Source organism: Myxine glutinosa, chromosome 14, assembly GCF_964187855.1.
Source record: "Myxine glutinosa chromosome 14, kmMyxGlut1.1, whole genome shotgun sequence".
Lineage (NCBI taxonomy): Eukaryota > Metazoa > Chordata > Myxini > Myxiniformes > Myxinidae > Myxine > Myxine glutinosa.
In genome coordinates, this window is record NC_136274.1 from 877,535 (window position 1) to 894,089 (window position 16,555).

A 16,555-nucleotide genomic window follows, 5' to 3' on the forward strand; every position below is an offset into this window, starting at 1 on the left:
CCTCTTTTCGACTTTTCGTTGTGGACATGGTTTGATTAACGAAAGTCGAGTTCTGGTTGGAATTTTGAAGCCCTCTGCCTCTTTTCGACTTTTCGTTGTGGACATGGTTTGATTAACGAAAGTCGAGTTCTGGTTGGAATTTTGAAGCCCTCTTCCTCTTTTCGACTTTTTGTTGTGGACATGGTTTGATTAACGAAAGTCGAGTTCTGGTTGGAATTTTGAAGCCCTCTTCCTCTTTTCGACTTTTCGTTGTGGACATGGTTTGATTAACGAAAGTCGAGTTCTGGTTGGAATTTTGAAGCCCTCTTCCTCTTTTCGACTTTTTGTTGTGGACATGGTTTGATTAACGAAAGTCGAGTTCTGGTTGGAATTTTGAAGCCCTCTTCCTCTTTTCGACTTTTCGTTGTGGACATGGTTTGATTAACGAAAGTCGAGTTCTGGTTGGAATTTTGAAGCTCTCTGCCTCTTTTCGACTTTTCGTTGAAGACATGGTTTGATTAACGAAAGTCGAGTTCTGGTTGGAATTCTGAAGCTCTCTGCCTCTTTTCGATTTTTCGTTGGAGACATGGTTTGATTAACGAAAGTCGAGTTCTGGTTGGAATTTTGAAGCCCTCTGCCTCTTTTCGACTTTTCGTTGTGGACATGGTTTGATTAACGAAAGTCGAGTTCTGGTTGGAATTTTGAAGCCGTCTGCCTCTTTTCGACTTTTCGTTGTGGACATGGTTTGATTAACGAAAGTCGAGTTCTGGTTGGAATTTTGAAGCCCTCTTCCTCTTTTCGACTTTTCGTTGTGGACATGGTTTGACTAACGAAAGTCGAGTTCTGGTTGGAATTTTGAAGCTCTCTGCCTCTTTTCGATTTTTCGTTGAAGACATGGTTTGATTAACGAAAGTCGAGTTCTGGTTGGAATTTTGAAGCTCTCTGCCTCTTTTCGATTTTTCGTTGTGGACATGGTTTGATTAACGAAAGTCGAGTTCTGGTTGGAATTTTGAAGCCCTCTTCCTCTTTTCGACTTTTCGTTGTGGACATGGTTTGATTAACGAAAGTCGAGTTCTGGTTGGAATTTTGAAGCCCTCTGCCTCTTTTCGACTTTTCGTTGTGGACATGGTTTGATTAACGAAAGTCGAGTTCTGGTTGGAATTTTGAAGCCCTCTTCCTCTTTTCGACTTTTTGTTGTGGACATGGTTTGATTAACGAAAGTCGAGTTCTGGTTGGAATTTTGAAGCCCTCTTCCTCTTTTCGACTTTTCGTTGTGGACATGGTTTGATTAACGAAAGTCGAGTTCTGGTTGGAATTTTGAAGCCCTCTTCCTCTTTTCGACTTTTTGTTGTGGACATGGTTTGATTAACGAAAGTCGAGTTCTGGTTGGAATTTTGAAGCCCTCTTCCTCTTTTCGACTTTTCGTTGTGGACATGGTTTGATTAACGAAAGTCGAGTTCTGGTTGGAATTTTGAAGCTCTCTGCCTCTTTTCGACTTTTCGTTGAAGACATGGTTTGATTAACGAAAGTCGAGTTCTGGTTGGAATTTTGAAGCTTCTTTTCCTACAAAAGGATGCTTTCGTCTTGCTCACCAAATCTATTCATTCCAAAAAATATATATAATACCATCTCTTACAGTTCCTTCTTTCTACATTCCCAAAACTATCCAGAACTCCATCCCTCCTCCAGTGTCCTCAAACGTATTTTTGACTCGAAGGTCTCAAACTCATTTTGCAAAAAAATGATCGTTTCCCATGAATCGTACACTTTTCAAAATCCAATCTCACCCCTCCCCTCCAAATCCTCCCCATCACCCATCCCTTTCAAATCTCCCCCCTTGCCCCTTCCCTCCCCTCCCTCCTAAACTCCTCCCACACCCCTCCCCTCCGAGACTCTCCCTCGCTCCTCCCCTCCTAGACTCCCCTCTCACCCCTCCTCCTCAAAGCATCCTCCCTGCTTCTTCCTCCTTCCAACTTTCATCTTCATCTCCCCAAACCTTCTGCCTTGCTCTTCCCCCTCCTCAAATAACACCTCACTGTGCCTCACCCAATCTCCATCAAACCTTTTGTCCGCCCCATTCTTCCCTTTCTCCAAGCTATTCTGAAATCTCTGACACACCTTCAACAGCTCTCCCTACCTCTTCCTCCTCTTCCACATCTTACCCTACCCCTCCCCCCCCTGTTCTGGACCCGATGCTCCCCCTTCCTCTTCATTAACGGTATGGACCTCAAACATCCGGGGCCTTCGCTCAAACTTGACTGACCTCTCCATACAGGTTGCTTCTGACAAACCAGATGTGATCTGCTTAACAGAAACTTTCCTCCTTCATGATGTCTCTGATGCCTTGGTATCTCTCCCAGGTTACTCCCTCCTCCGGTATGATAGACCTGAGCCTCGTCCTGGAGGTGGGGTTGCTATCTTTATAAAAAACTCTCTTCCTCACTCGCCCTCCACTGCCCTCTCTCCACCTCACCCCCAGGAATACCTTTGGCTACGGCTTCCCCTTCGCTCCCACCTTTTGTTCATATGTGTGTTGTACCGTCCACCAATCAGCGATGACTCCATCTACATCTCACTGTCTGATAATATGGACCAACTTCTATCTACCCATCCCAACTCTCTCTTCCTCATATGTGGTGATTTCAATTGTCACCATGCCAGTTGGCTGGGTGTGGGTACCTCTCTCACCAGCCATGGCTCTTCAGCAAAGGACTTCTGCGACTCACTGGGACTGACACAATCTGTCAATTTCCCGACCTGGATCTCAGTCAACGGAGCATCTTCTCTTCTGGATTTGGTTATGACAAACTTCCCTGAAAATGTCTGCTGCTCTTCTTCTGCTCCAATCGGCTCATCTGATCATGTGCTTGTCAAAGTGGACATCTCTCTGACCATTCTCAGAGAGCCTCCTCAGCGTCGACGAGTCTGGCATTTCACTCAGGCCAACTGGCACGGTCTTCAAGCAGCCATCAATCATCTGGACTGGTCTCCCATCTCTACCGCCTCTGACATCAACTTATCCTGGGAATTCTTTCAAAGTAAATTGCTCTCTCTCATGCACAGATTTATACCATCTCGTCTTCAGTTGTCATACCCTTCCTCCCGTCCATGGTACACGGAATCTTGTGGTGAGGCTGTTGCCCTGAAACAACTTGCTTTCTTCTCCTGGAAAGCAAATCCAACGGAAGGAAATCTCATTTCCTTTCACAAAGCCCGAAACAAGTGTGTGTCCACCCTCAGGAGAGCCAGGAAACAATATCTCACCATTCTCAAGACCGAACTCTCTTATCTGTCTCCCTCTTCCAAATCCTGGTGGCGTCTGGTCAAATCAGTTTCTGGTGTTTGTTCCCCCTCCATCCCCTCCCTCACCTCAAATGGCTTAACGGCTGACTCCGCACGTGAAAAAGCTGAATGCCTCAACTCTGTGTTTGCCTCTAAATCTTGTGTCCCAAACCCATCCCTCTCTGTACCCACCGTACCCAGTCGTACCCAGCTGCTCCTGGACTCTGTGTCCTTTCCTCCTGACAAGGTGGAAAAGTTTCTGTCAACCCTCGACTCTGATTCTGCAACTGGTCCTGATGGCATCAGCCCACGGGTCCTAAAATCATGTTCTTCTGCTCTTTCACTCCCTCTTTCTGTTCTCTTCACCCTCTCTTTTGCTCAAGGTCATCTGCCATCTGCTTGGAAATCAGCCAACATCACCGCTTTGCACAAAAAAGGTGCAAAAACAGATCCTAGCAACTACAGACCAATCAGCCTTCTCCCAATTATCAGCAAAGTCATGGAATCCATCATTGCTTCAGATATTAAATCTTTCCTCTTCTCCAATGGCTTGATCTCTGATCATCAATTTGGTTTCAGACATGGTCACTCTACTCTGGACATGCTGCTTCTGCTTTCTCAACAATGGATGGAGGTCCTCAATGCCAAACAGGAAATTAGAGCAGTCTCCCTTGACATTTCACGTGCCTTCGATACGGTCTGGCACCCTGCTCTGCTCTCCAAACGCTCCTCCTTTGGTATCCATGGAAATCTCCACGCATGGCTGGCGGACTTCCTCTCTGGTCGTAGTCAACGTGTGGCCCTGAATGGGTTTCTCTCATCTCCTCTTCCTGTTCAGGCTGGAGTTCCCCAAGGTAGTGTTCTGGGCCCTGTGCTTTTTCTGGTCTTCATCAATGATCTCTCTGACTCTCTTGAAAATCCTCTCTATCTCTTTGCTGACGACTCTACTCTCTGTCGCTCCATTCCTCATCCCTCAGATCGGCAGTCTGCAGCCTCCTCACTCTCTGCAGACCTGGACAAAATCACAGACTGGTCAAACAAGTGGAACATGTCTTTCAATCCTGACAAATCTCACACTCTTACAATGTCTCTCCGAAAGGACCGACTGGACAACCCTCCCATCTACTTTCTCAACAATCCTCTCCAAGAAGTTCTGTCGCTCAAGCTTTTGGGTCTCACTATCTGCCATGATCTTTCTTGGGAAAACCACATTTCCAAGCTGGCCTCCAAAGCCAGTCGCCGACTGGGCATCCTCCGTCGTGCGAAGTCCTTCCTTGGCACACCTGAGCTCCTCACCACATACAAGGCTTTCATCCGCAGCTCAATGGAATACTGTTCCCCCCTCTGGGCTGGTGCTCCTGCCTCACACCTTGCTCGGCTTCACGCTGTTGAGGCCAAAGCTTTCAGAATGATTGGAATCTCCTGCGATGTAGTCAACGCCGAGGGCCTTTCACTCACTCACCGCAGGCAGGTTGGTGGTCTTTCTGTCTTCTACCGACTCCTCTCCGGCCTTGCTCCCCCAGCTCTCTCTGTGCTCTGTCCCCCCAATATTCCTTCAGGTCGCACAAGATCTGCCTGCAACCCTCTTATGGTTAAACTGCCAAAGTCTAGGCTCTCTGCTCACCTTCACTCTTTCATTCCCCTTTTCTCCCGCCTCTGGAACAAACTCCCCCACTCCCTTCAATCCCACTCCCCCCTCCAGGTCTTTAAAACAGCTGTTCACCACCATCTCTTATCGTCCCCCACCGAAAACCTTGATCTTTTCTACCCCCGGTAATTCACCCCAGAGTCCTTGCAGTGTTCATATGTTTTAATCCTCTCCCACCTCCCCCCAAGTCCTCCCGATGTCCCTGCTCTCAAATGTTGTGTTTGTGTCCTGCCCCCTCTTCCCCCTCTCTTTTGTGTCCTTCCCCCTCTCTCCCCATCTTGTCTGCCGCTCCCCTTGTTTTTTGTGTTTTGTGTGTCGGTTTGTCTTTTTGTGTGATTAATGTTAGCTCTTTCACGAGCCTCGATCTTGTATACAAAAAAAAAAGAAAAAAAAAAAGCCCCCTGCCTCTTTTCGATTTTTCGTTGTGGACATGGTTTGATTAACGAAAGTCGAGTTCTGGTTGGAATTTTGAAGCCCTCTTCCTCTTTTCGACTTTTCGTTGTGGACATGGTTTGATTAACGAAAGTCGAGTTCTGGTTGGAATTTTGAAGCCCTCTTCCTCTTTTCGACTTTTCGTTGTGGACATGGTTTGATTAACGAAAGTCGAGTTCTGGTTGGAATTTTGAAGCCCTCTTCCTCTTTTCGATTTTTCGTTGTGGACATGGTTTGATTAACGAAAGTCGAGTTCTGGTTGGAATTTTGAAGCCCTCTTCCTCTTTTCGACTTTTTGTTGTGGACATGGTTTGATTAACGAAAGTCGAGTTCTGGTTGGAATTTTGAAGCCCTCTTCCTCTCGATATTTGCGATGAAAAGAGCAAAGAATGTCAAGTACCTAGCGTAGTTCTGACCATCGAAACTAAAGAAAAGATCAGGCATCAAGCCAAGACATTCACCAGAGAGAACGAAGTCATTTGTCTTCACTGCCTCAAGTAATGCCAGGGCCAACCACACACGATCTATGTAGGACATCCATAGCTTAGCAGTTTTGCCAAGTTCACCTTGCCTTACACCATCACGAAACTTGAGGTAGTCTTCTATGTAAGATCTGAGGACTGTATCCTGCAAAACTGCTGCTTCAGTTTTGCTCCCCACTGACTGAATCAGTTCCATGATCAGATGCTTTGATTCCTGTGGACTTCCGTCAAAGGGCAATTTCTCGCCTCGGCCATCAAGGAAATGTACGAGCAGTAGGCGTTCCAACGACTCCACCAACACCTTGTGACAGTGAATAGACCATCCGTAGTTCTTACCAGATATCACACCACTGATCGATCCTGGTGAAGACAGACCAGCTTCTAGTAGAACGTCGGACAATCCTGTACCTTTCATCATCTTGCCAATCATCTTTAGGTAAGCGCAGACTAGATGGAATGTCCCAATCATTACTATGTGGTTTTCATAGTATGTTGGGCTGTTCCAGATCAATGGATAGGCTTTCATACACACACCTAAGTCAAAAGTTGTTATCACATAGTTCTGGCCAACCTCCTTGCTTCCCTCTTCCGAGTATCGCAGACACTCCTTCACGGCTCTGTTATCAGTTATAGGGTGTGGAATCACCGGGTAATATTCAACTGTACTCAGGTTGCATGGAGTCTCCCCAGTAAGTGAATGTGCCCACCCCATCCAGGTATACGCTGCTGAACTGTTCCTGCATGCAGCCGGATAAGGAGCCAAAGTAGGTTTTTAACCATTGCGTTCTGATAGGCCTCCTTGCCACCATCTACATCTGAATCGACGACCTCGTAGCCAGGGCTTCGTCTCTGGCCGAGGTAACAATCACCTAACTCGACATCCATTGGTTCCGTCAATGTACATTGTCCCGTCCTCTGGATCGAAGGTATTGGAGGCTTAACCCCGCCTGGGAATTCTCCTGGTGCAGTCACCAGCTCTTGTAACATGATCCCATGAGACCTATGAATGGACCCTGCACCAGAAATGTCATTTATGAATTCATCATAGTTGTCAAAATCTGAGTGGAACGTAGAAGGACAGGACGGGTTGCGTATGATTGACACAGGTAGTAATGAAGATGTTGTCTGTACAGCTACAGCTATTGCAGTTTAAACTTCTAGCAAGAATGAATAGTTTTCTGAATGTCCAAGTTTGTTCATCAATTTTACGAGTTCTGCGCTGCGGAATAGATGGTGCAAGGTCATTCCAAGCAGAACATGCTTTGGAAGTTTCCACCGACCATGGGTAACAGCCCTGCATACGTCTTGCCCCAATGAATTAGCTAGTCGGTTTACCCTACCAGACTCAACATCTTCATTCCCTGAAAGAAGACACTTCAGAAAGTTCTCTAGAGTTTTTGGCAATATGTCTTGGGTTGGAAGGGACTGAACAGTGGGTGGCCAAGCCATTTGTTCTGTAGCTTCAAATTTGTCAAGGATATCGTTTTGCAAATTTCTAGCCGTTTCTCTGGACCTATCAACAGAACGAAGTGTGTATGTTGCTTTGACAGCATTGCCTACATCACACTTGAGATTATACACCAGGTAAGATTTGAAACGTCCATCATCACTGATGGGACAGAAACCTAATGTGTCTTTGTACAGGTCACATTTCTCTAATTTGTTTTTCAGATTTTCCCCCCTGTAACTTGGATTTGAATGGGGAGTTTTAGCTAGTTCAGATACATATATGTTTCTCAAGTCGGACAACCTGAGCACATCTTTCTCCTTTACAACCGTTTCATTTATCAGTTCACATATTCTATTGTATGATTGTTCATGTGCTTTCTCAAGTGAAGCTTGTTGCTCAATTTGTCCAGGATTGCTACTTCTCCACTTCTCAGGTCTCTGCATGTACTGACATCGACAACTCCGATGGTACATGGTCTCGCATGCAAAAAGGTCAAAACCGGATATGCGCAGAAGAAGTTTCGAGTCTTGTTTCTTTTCGGCCTCCCGAATAACTGCTTCACCACCTCCACGTTCAAATTTTGTAGTTGGTTCAGTTGTCCAAGCGCCACGTACTTTTATAGCCTTTTTCCCAACCTTGTTACAGAAGATACAGTCTGGTTGAAATAAGACAATAAGACAATTTTCTGTAGATGATCTTCGTGACTCCCGTCTTTTCCCCAAGTCAAGAGATTCGTTTGGCTGTGGAATTAACCGGTTCAAGTTAGACGTGAAGCGTTGGTAATAGTCCCTGTGATACCCGTGGTAAATGGAGTAGGTTGATGGAATCTGCCTGCAGACATCTTCCATTCGATTCGGGGATTCGAAAGGTTGAAATAACCGTTTTTCACTGATTTGCAAAAGTCTTTTTAACCTGGCATCTGGATCTTTCGAATTCTTGAGAAATATAAAGTCTTGGCACTTGGAGTCTTTCATGTGAATGATACAAACGTTTTCTATCGATTCTCTGGGTGCCTGACCATCTTCAGTTTTACCCTTCTTTGCCGAGCTTACATCTTCCGAGTCTGCATGGTCTTTCTGGTCTTCAGACTTCCTCTTCCTCACAGGGCGCTCCATGCTGCCTGAAAGAAATAGGTACATTGCAGTTTGCCTTCATGCATTGTTTGGGCCATTTGGGCCATCCTCTAAATTCGATGGATGGTGGGTCGCACCCTTATGGACACTCATGGGCCATGTTGCCGTTTCGGCTGCTCAGCTTGTCCCGATGGCCCTTGCACGGTCGAGGTGCGGAGCTATCATAGCCAAATGTAGTTGTGTAGTGAAGGTCACCGTTGGAGGTGGATCCACATACTTGCCTGTACTGTGGGACAAAAGGAAATTTGGTGGAATTTGGTAGGCCCAATGGGACAAATTTTGGGATTCTGTAGGGTGGATGGCACTCTTGGACCTGACCAACTGGCAAATACCTGCACATCAAGGTAGAGGTGAGTGCTTTGAGGTGTACTGTCGCAGGATTCAGTACTTGCTTATGTAAATTGGGGACATGGAATTTGGAGTAGGGGTGGGTGAGTGATGGCATGGCCAGTGAGGGGATGGAATGTGTGCCACACAGTGTCTTGTGGGTGACCTTTTTTTTCTTTGTAGAGGTTTTGTGTTTTTATGTGGTCGTGGAGAATGGAAATGAACTATGAATGAGTGTTTGGAAATTATTGTGTTTATTTTGTTTGGAAATTATTGTGTCCATTGTGTTTATGATTATTGCGTTTGGAAATTTAAATTTGAATTGGGATTTCACATGGAAGCAGGCCATGGCAGCAACTTTTTGGAAACATCTTTTTGGTGACATCTTCTTTGGAAATATGTGGTTGAGAATTGAATAGCAGCGGGGAGGAAATGTTTTTGTGGATTTTGTGGGTGGGGCAGGTGTGTGTGTCCACAGGGACGGATCAAGCTCTGGAGGAGCGGTGACTGCGCCCCCCTCTGCAGTAATTACCCCTGGCAGCCAGTGGTGTCTGGAAATTGGGAGCCCGTCGGTGGTGGGGGTCTGGTTGGGCGCCCTGGGCAGGGAGACTCCCCGGCGACCCGTGAGGCTGTATGGAAGCCTGAGGCGACGGAGCCTTGTGTGTGGAGACCCCGTCCTAGGGTCTGGACGATTGCTGACGAGACAGCGAGTTGAGCTAAGTGCCATGACAAAACACACATAATATTTTATCCAGTTTATCCTTTCCCTTCATCTGTGTTATAAGTCTGGTGTGGGGATGTCCCATTTAGGAAATTGATTTTACCGTCGCGTTTTCATGTTATCGGCATCCGTTTTAATAAACACTTTCATTATTTTCTGTACATTTATATACTTGGTTTTCATGTGAGTTAATTTTTGCAGGGTGAAGACGTCGGCGAGACCCGTCCAGGTAAGTCGGTACGCTTCTTCCTCCTCGCATATAATCCGCCACATAGTTGGATTCAAAACGCCTCGATTAATACTCGTTTGCCTTCCGTGGTTCTTTCAGTGTTAATTGAGGGAACCACGGGACAGTATTTTAGTATGATAATGATTTACAGAGACAGACACCAAATTGCATATTTTAGTGATAATGATTTACAGAGGGAGGAGGAGGATAAAAAACAACAACTTACGCTTTCATCGACCATATCCACGGTGAAAAATCGACCCTCTCCACGCGCATTGCTCCAACGACGAATGTCGGACTTGTTGATCACGCGGACGCAGATCTTCCATCTACAGGGGTGCACATTGTTTAACGGACATGCAGCATTGTATTCGCTTCTAATCTGTCGAAGTTGGGTTCGAATCCCGAAATAGTGATAAACTGTCATCCCAGTGTGTCACAGGCAGGGTGATTCATAAAGGTGTGTGCCATGTCCCTCGGATGGAAATTGATGGGTGTCCCGAATACCGACATGCCTTCGTTGATGGTAAAGGCCCCACGGTCCTTCATGAGGAGTGAGCGAGCTATCGCCGGCACCTTGAAAAATTGCTAATTCCTGCCCTAACCAGTAGAGGGCATTACATCAGCACACCCTCAGGCATAGCTCCTATGGTATCCATGGAAACCTCCTCTCATGGCTTGCGGACTTCCTCTCTGGTCGTAGTCAACGTGTGACCCTGAATGGATTTCTCTCATCTCCCCTTCCTGTTCTGGCTGGAGTTCCCCAAGGTAGTGTTCTGGGCCCTGTGCTATTTCTGGTCTTCATCAATGATCTCCCCGATTCTCTTGAAAATCCTCTCTATGTCTTTGCTGATGACTCCACTCTCTGCCGCTCCATTCCTCATCCATCAGAGCGGCAGTCTGCAGCCTCCTCACTCTCTGCAGACCTGGACAAAATCACAGACTGGTCAAACAAGTGGAACATGTCTTTCAATCCTGACAAATCTCACACTCTTACTATGTCTCTCCGAAAAGACCGACTGGAAAACCCTCCCATCTACTTTCTCAACAATCCTCTCCAAGAAGTTCTGTCGCTCAAGCTTTTGGGTCTCACTATCTGCCATGATCTTTCTTGGGAAAACCACATTTCAAAGCTGGCCTCCCAAGCCAGTCGCCGACTGGGCATCCTCCGTCGTGTGAATTCCTTCCTTGGCACACCTGAGCTCCTCACCACTTGCAAGGCTTTCATCCGCAGCTCAATGGAATACTGTTCCCCTCTCTGGGCCGGTGCTCCTGCCTCACACCAAGCTCGGCTTCACGCTGTTGAAACCAAAGCTTTTAGAATTATTGGAATCTCCTACGATGAAGCTAACTCCGTGGGCCTTTCGCTCACTCACGGCATGCAGGTTGGTGGTCTTTCTGTCTTCTACCGTCTCCGCTCCGGCCTTGCTCCCCAGCTCTCTCTGTGCTCTGTCCCCCAAATATTCCTACAGGTCGCACAAGATCTGCCAGCAACCCTCTTATGGTTAAACTGCCAAAATCTAGGCTCTCTGCTCACCTTCACTCTTTCATTCCCCTTTCTCCCGCCTCTGGAACAAACTCCCTCACTCTCTTCAATCCCACTCCTCCCTCCAGGTCTTTAAAACAGCTGTTCACCACCATCTCTTATCTTCCCCCATCCAAAACCTTAATCTTTTCTACCCCCGCTAATTCACCCCAGATACACTTTTTTGAAATTCCAACTTCTTTCCTGGAAGTCCTTGCAGTGTCCATATGCTTTATACCTCTCCCACCTCGCCCCAAGCCCTCTCCCTCCCACATTTCTCCCGATGTCCCTGCTCTCAAATGTTGTGTTTGTGTCCTTCCCCCTCTCTCCCCATCTTGTCTACCTCTCCCCTTATTTTGTGTTTTATGTGTCGGTTTGACTTTTTGTGAGATTAATGTTAACTCTTTCACGAGCCTCGATCTTGTATACAAAAAAAAAGAAAAAAAGAAGTGACTATTGCCATGGTGATGTTTGTCTATTGTGTCCAATAACTTCCAGTGCAATGGCCACTTTTTTCTCTTGTAGTGGTGGTGACTTGTCTCGAATAAGTTACTCGTACATAAAGTGACTAAAGACATGATGACGTGGCTCGAGTAAGTCGCTCTAACATCACAAAGTGACTAAAGCCATGGTGACGTGGGTCGAGTAAGTCGCTCTAACATCATAAAGTGACGATAACCATGGTGAAGTGTCTCGAGTAAGTTACTCTAACATCATAAAGTCACTAAACCCGTGGTGACGTGGCTCGAGTAAGTCGCTCTCACATCATAAAGCAACTAAAGCTGTGGTGACATGGCTCGAGTAAGTCGCTCTAACATCATAAAGTGACTAAAGCCGTGGTAACATGGCTCGAGTAAGTCGCTCTAACATCATAAAGTGACTAAAGCCATGGTGATGTGGCTTGCCTAAGTCACTCTAACGTCATAAAGCGACTAAAGCCATGGTGACGTGGCTCTCCTAAGTCGCTCCAACATCATAAAGCAACTAAAGCCTTGGTGACATGGCTCGAGTAAGTCGCTCTAACATCATAATTTGACTAAAGCCGTGGTGACGTGGCTCGAGTAAGTTGCTCTAACATCATAAAGTGAGTAAAGCCATGGTGATGTGTCTTGCTTAAGTCACTAACATCATAAAATGACTAAAGCCATGGTGACATGGCTCGAGTAAGTCGCTCTAACATCATAAAGTGAGTAAAGGCGTGGTGACTTGGCTCGAGTAAGTCGCTCTAACATTATAAAGTGACTAAAGCCATGGTGATGTGTCTCGCTTAAGTCACTAACATCATAAAATGACTAAAGCCATGGTGACTTGGCTCGAGTAAGTCGCTCTAACATTATAAAGTGACTAAAGCCATGGTGATGTGTCTCACTTAAGTCACTAACATCATAAAATGACGAAAGCCATGGTGACATGGCTCGAGTAAGTCGCTCTAACATCATAAAGTGAGTAAAGGCGTGGTGACTTGGCTCGAGTAAGTCGCTCTAACATTATAAAGTGACTAAAGCCGTGGTGAGGTGGCTCGAGGAAGTCGCTCTAACATTATAAAGTGACTAAAGCCGTGGTGAGGTGGCTCGAGTAAGTCGCTCTAACATCATAAAGTGAGTAAAGGCGTGGTGACTTGGTTCGAGTAAGTCGCTCTAACATTATAAAGTGACTTAAGCCGTGGTGAGGTGGCTCGAGGAAGTCGCTCTAACATCATAAAGTGACTAAAGCCGTGGTGAGGTGGCTCGAGTAAGTTGCTCTAACATTATAAAGTGACTAAAGCCGTGATGAGGTGGCTCGAGGAAGTCGCTCTAACATTATAAAGTGACTAAAGCCATGGTGACTTGGCTCGAGTAAGTCGCTCTAACATTATAAAGTGACTAAAGCCATGGTGACTTGGCTCGAGGAAGTCGCTCTAACATTATAAAGTGACTAAAGCCGTGGTGACTTGGCTCGAGGAAGTCGCTCTAACATTATAAAGTGACTAAAGCCGTGGTGACTTGGCTCGAGTAAGTCGCTCTAACATTATAAAGTGAGTAAAGGCGTGGTGAGGTGGCTCGAGTAAGTCGCTCTAACATCATAAAGTGACTAAAGCCGTGGTGAGGTGGCTCGAGTAAGTCGCTCTAACATTATAAAGTGACTAAAGCCATGGTGACTTGGCTCGAGTAAGTCGCTCTAACATTATAAAGTGACTAAAGCCGTGGTGAGGTGGCTCGAGTAAGTCGCTCTAACATCATAAAGTGAGTAAAGGCGTGGTGACTTGGCTCGAGTAAGTCGCTCTAACATTATAAAGTGACTAAAGCCATGGTGACTTGGCTCGAGTAAGTCGCTCTAACATTTTAAAGTGACTAAAGCCATGGTGACTTGGTTCGAGTAAGTCGCTCTAACATTATAAAGTGACTAAAGCCATGGTGACTTGGCTCGAGTAAGTCGCTCTAACATTATAAAGTGACTAAAGCCGTGGTGACTTGGCTCGAGTAAGTCGCTCTAACATTATAAAGTGACTAAAGCCATGGTGACTTGGCTCGAGGAAGTCGCTCTAACATTATAAAGTGACTAAAGCCGTGGTGAGGTGGCTCGAGTAAGTCGCTCTAACATCATAAAGTGACTAAAGCCATGGTGACTTGGCTCGAGTAAATCGCTCTAACATTATAAAGTGACTAAAGCCATGGTGACTTGGCTCGAGGAAGTCGCTCTAACATCATAAAGTGACTAAAGCCATGGTGACTTGGCTCGAGGAAGTCGCTCTAACATCATAAAGTGAGTAAAGGCGTGGTGACTTGGCTCGAGTAAGTCGCTCTAACATTATAAAGTGACTAAAGCCGTGGTGAGGTGGCTCGAGTAAGTCGCTCTAACATCATAAAGTGACTAAAGCCATGGTGACTTGGCTCGAGTAAATCGCTCTAACATTATAAAGTGACTAAAGCCATGGTGACTTGGCTCGAGGAAGTCGCTCTAACATTATAAAGTGACTAAAGCCGTGGTGAGGTGGCTCGAGTAAGTCGCTCTAACATCATAAAGTGAGTAAAGGCGTGGTGACTTGGCTCGAGTAAGTCGCTCTAACATTATAAAGTGACTAAAGCCGTGGTGAGGTGGCTCGAGGAAGTCGCTCTAACATTTCACATTCAACACATTGGTTCGCTTAAGGGTTTGTGTACAACTCATTGTTTCGTTGAAATACTGGAAGATATTTTTAAGGGAACTGATAAACTACACCATTCTTCAGTCCTGGTAGCTACTGACTTCTCCAAAGCATTTGATCGTGTAAGCCACCAGATTGTTGTTGATAAATTCATTAATCTTGGTGTTAGACCATCTATTATCCCATGGATTTGTAGTTTTTAAAAATCTAACAGAAGGCAGGCTGTACGGCACAACGCGGAAGTTTCCACATGGGAAACAACCAATGCTGGGGGTTCCTCAAAGCACAAAAGTTGGTCCGGTTGCTTTCTCAGCCATGATGAATGACTTAATATTTCTGTTATTCTTGAGAGGCTCTAACAGCTCTCCCTCAATTCTGGTAATGTGGTCTTAAAATCAAACATACACAGAGAGTGGCTTCCCCCATGTAGGGACAATAACACTTAAAATCAAACATACACAGAGATTGCCGTGCCCCCCTCCCCCCACCCCACCTGGGAACAATAACATAAGGAACTCTGCCATGTTATTTACCATTAGATGTGGAACCAACCGCTACAAGTGCAGCCCCATCCCATTTTTAATCTCCATTTTAAATAAGAATTGGATGAGCTCCTTGTGTTCGATATGAGTTTGATGCCGATTGTGTTTTGTTAGATCATGACATCAGGGATCACAAGTCTAAACAGGGATCACAAGTCTAAACGGGCTCACAAGTCTAAACGGGAATCGCAAGTCTAAACGGGATTCGCAAGTCTAAACATGGTTCGCAAGTCTAAACCGGATCACAAGTCTAAACGGGGAACACAAGTCTAAACGGGATCACAAGTCTAAACGGGAATCGCAAGTCTAAACGGGATTCGCAAGTCTAAACATGGTTCGCAAGTCTAAACGGGAATCGCAAGTCTAAACAGGGATCGCAAGTCTAAACCGGATCACAAGTCTAAACGGGATCACAAGTCTAAACATGGATCGCAAGTCTAAACGGGAATCACAAGTCTAAACGGGAATCGCAAGTCTAAACAGGGATCGCAAGTTTAAACAGGGATCACAAGTCTAAACGGGATCACAATTCTAAACGGGGAAAACAAGTCTAAACAGGGATCACACGTCTAAACGGGATCACAAGTCTAAACAGGGATCACAAGTCTAAAAAGGGATCGCAAGTCTAAACAGGGATCACAAGTCTAAACGGATCACAAGTCTAAACGGATCACAATTCTAAACGGGGAAAACAAGTCTAAACAGGGATCACACGTCTAAACGGGATCACAAGTCTAAACAGGGATCACAAGTCTAAAAAGGGATCGCAAGTCTAAACAGGGATCACAAGTCTAAACAGGGATCGCAAGTCTAAACATGGATCACAAGTCTAAACAGGGATCACACGTCTAAACGGGATCACAAGTCTAAACAGGGATCACACGTCTAAACGCGAACACAAGTCTAAACACGCTCTCCTTGCTGGTGAGGGTTCGTTTATTCGCAGCTCTACACGCTCTCCATCGAAATCGAAGTTAAGTAATTGTTCCCATTTGTATTTTCGTTATAACTGTATTTATTTTATGGTGTATGTACGTATATTGTCCCGACGAAGATTTTCGGTGCAAATCTTTCATACCTGTATTGAAAATCGTGTTAATTCGTGTCGTGTCTTGAGGCCTTGTACAGTGTACACTGTACAACCTTGAGGCTTTGTTTTTCTCTCAGCGGTCCGTCGTTTGTGATCCAATAACTTTCGTTCTCTATTTTCCCAGTCTTTTCACCCCATAGCCTACTTCCTTATGTAAATCTCAACTCAAAAAAAACAAAAAAAAACACATTACCTTCTCTGTGCTCATTCGTTTATTCATTCTTATTCGTTCGTTCGTTCTTCGACCACGTGTTTCTCCCCCATTTCCCCAGATAGATTGTCAAATTTCAACTCGTTATTTTATCGTCCATGCGTTATTGTTTGATTATAGTTAGTTTTGGTTTGAATTTCCTGTAACTCGTAATTAATTAATCGTGTTATGCTCCTCGTGTGCGGCCTTGTAGTTGTACCCCCGTCAGTGTTTTGTTAACTTAAGCGTGTTTTGCTTGGCTTAAAGCGCGGTGTTACGCGCGCTACTTGTAAGCAAGGAGGAAGCGGACAACGCGACAATTTGTAAGAGTCTTTATTTCAAGAGCTCACTGTAACACTGAGCTGATCAGGGCCGCGTGCCCCGTGTATATCGTGAGGCCA

At 45.6% G+C, this 16,555-nt stretch overlaps 1 protein-coding gene across 1 annotated transcript in view; it reads right to left on the bottom strand.

Moving 5' to 3' along the window:
* Positions 1 to 16,555, bottom strand: part of LOC137440035 (replication protein A 70 kDa DNA-binding subunit-like) — a 172,423-nt gene that overhangs the window by 81,264 nt on the left and 74,604 nt on the right. Inside the window, exon 7 of the mRNA XM_078768297.1 lies at positions 9,910 to 10,012. Coding sequence (XP_078624423.1) covers positions 9,910 to 10,012 — 103 coding nt within the window. The remainder of the gene's footprint in view (positions 1 to 9,909; positions 10,013 to 16,555) is intronic.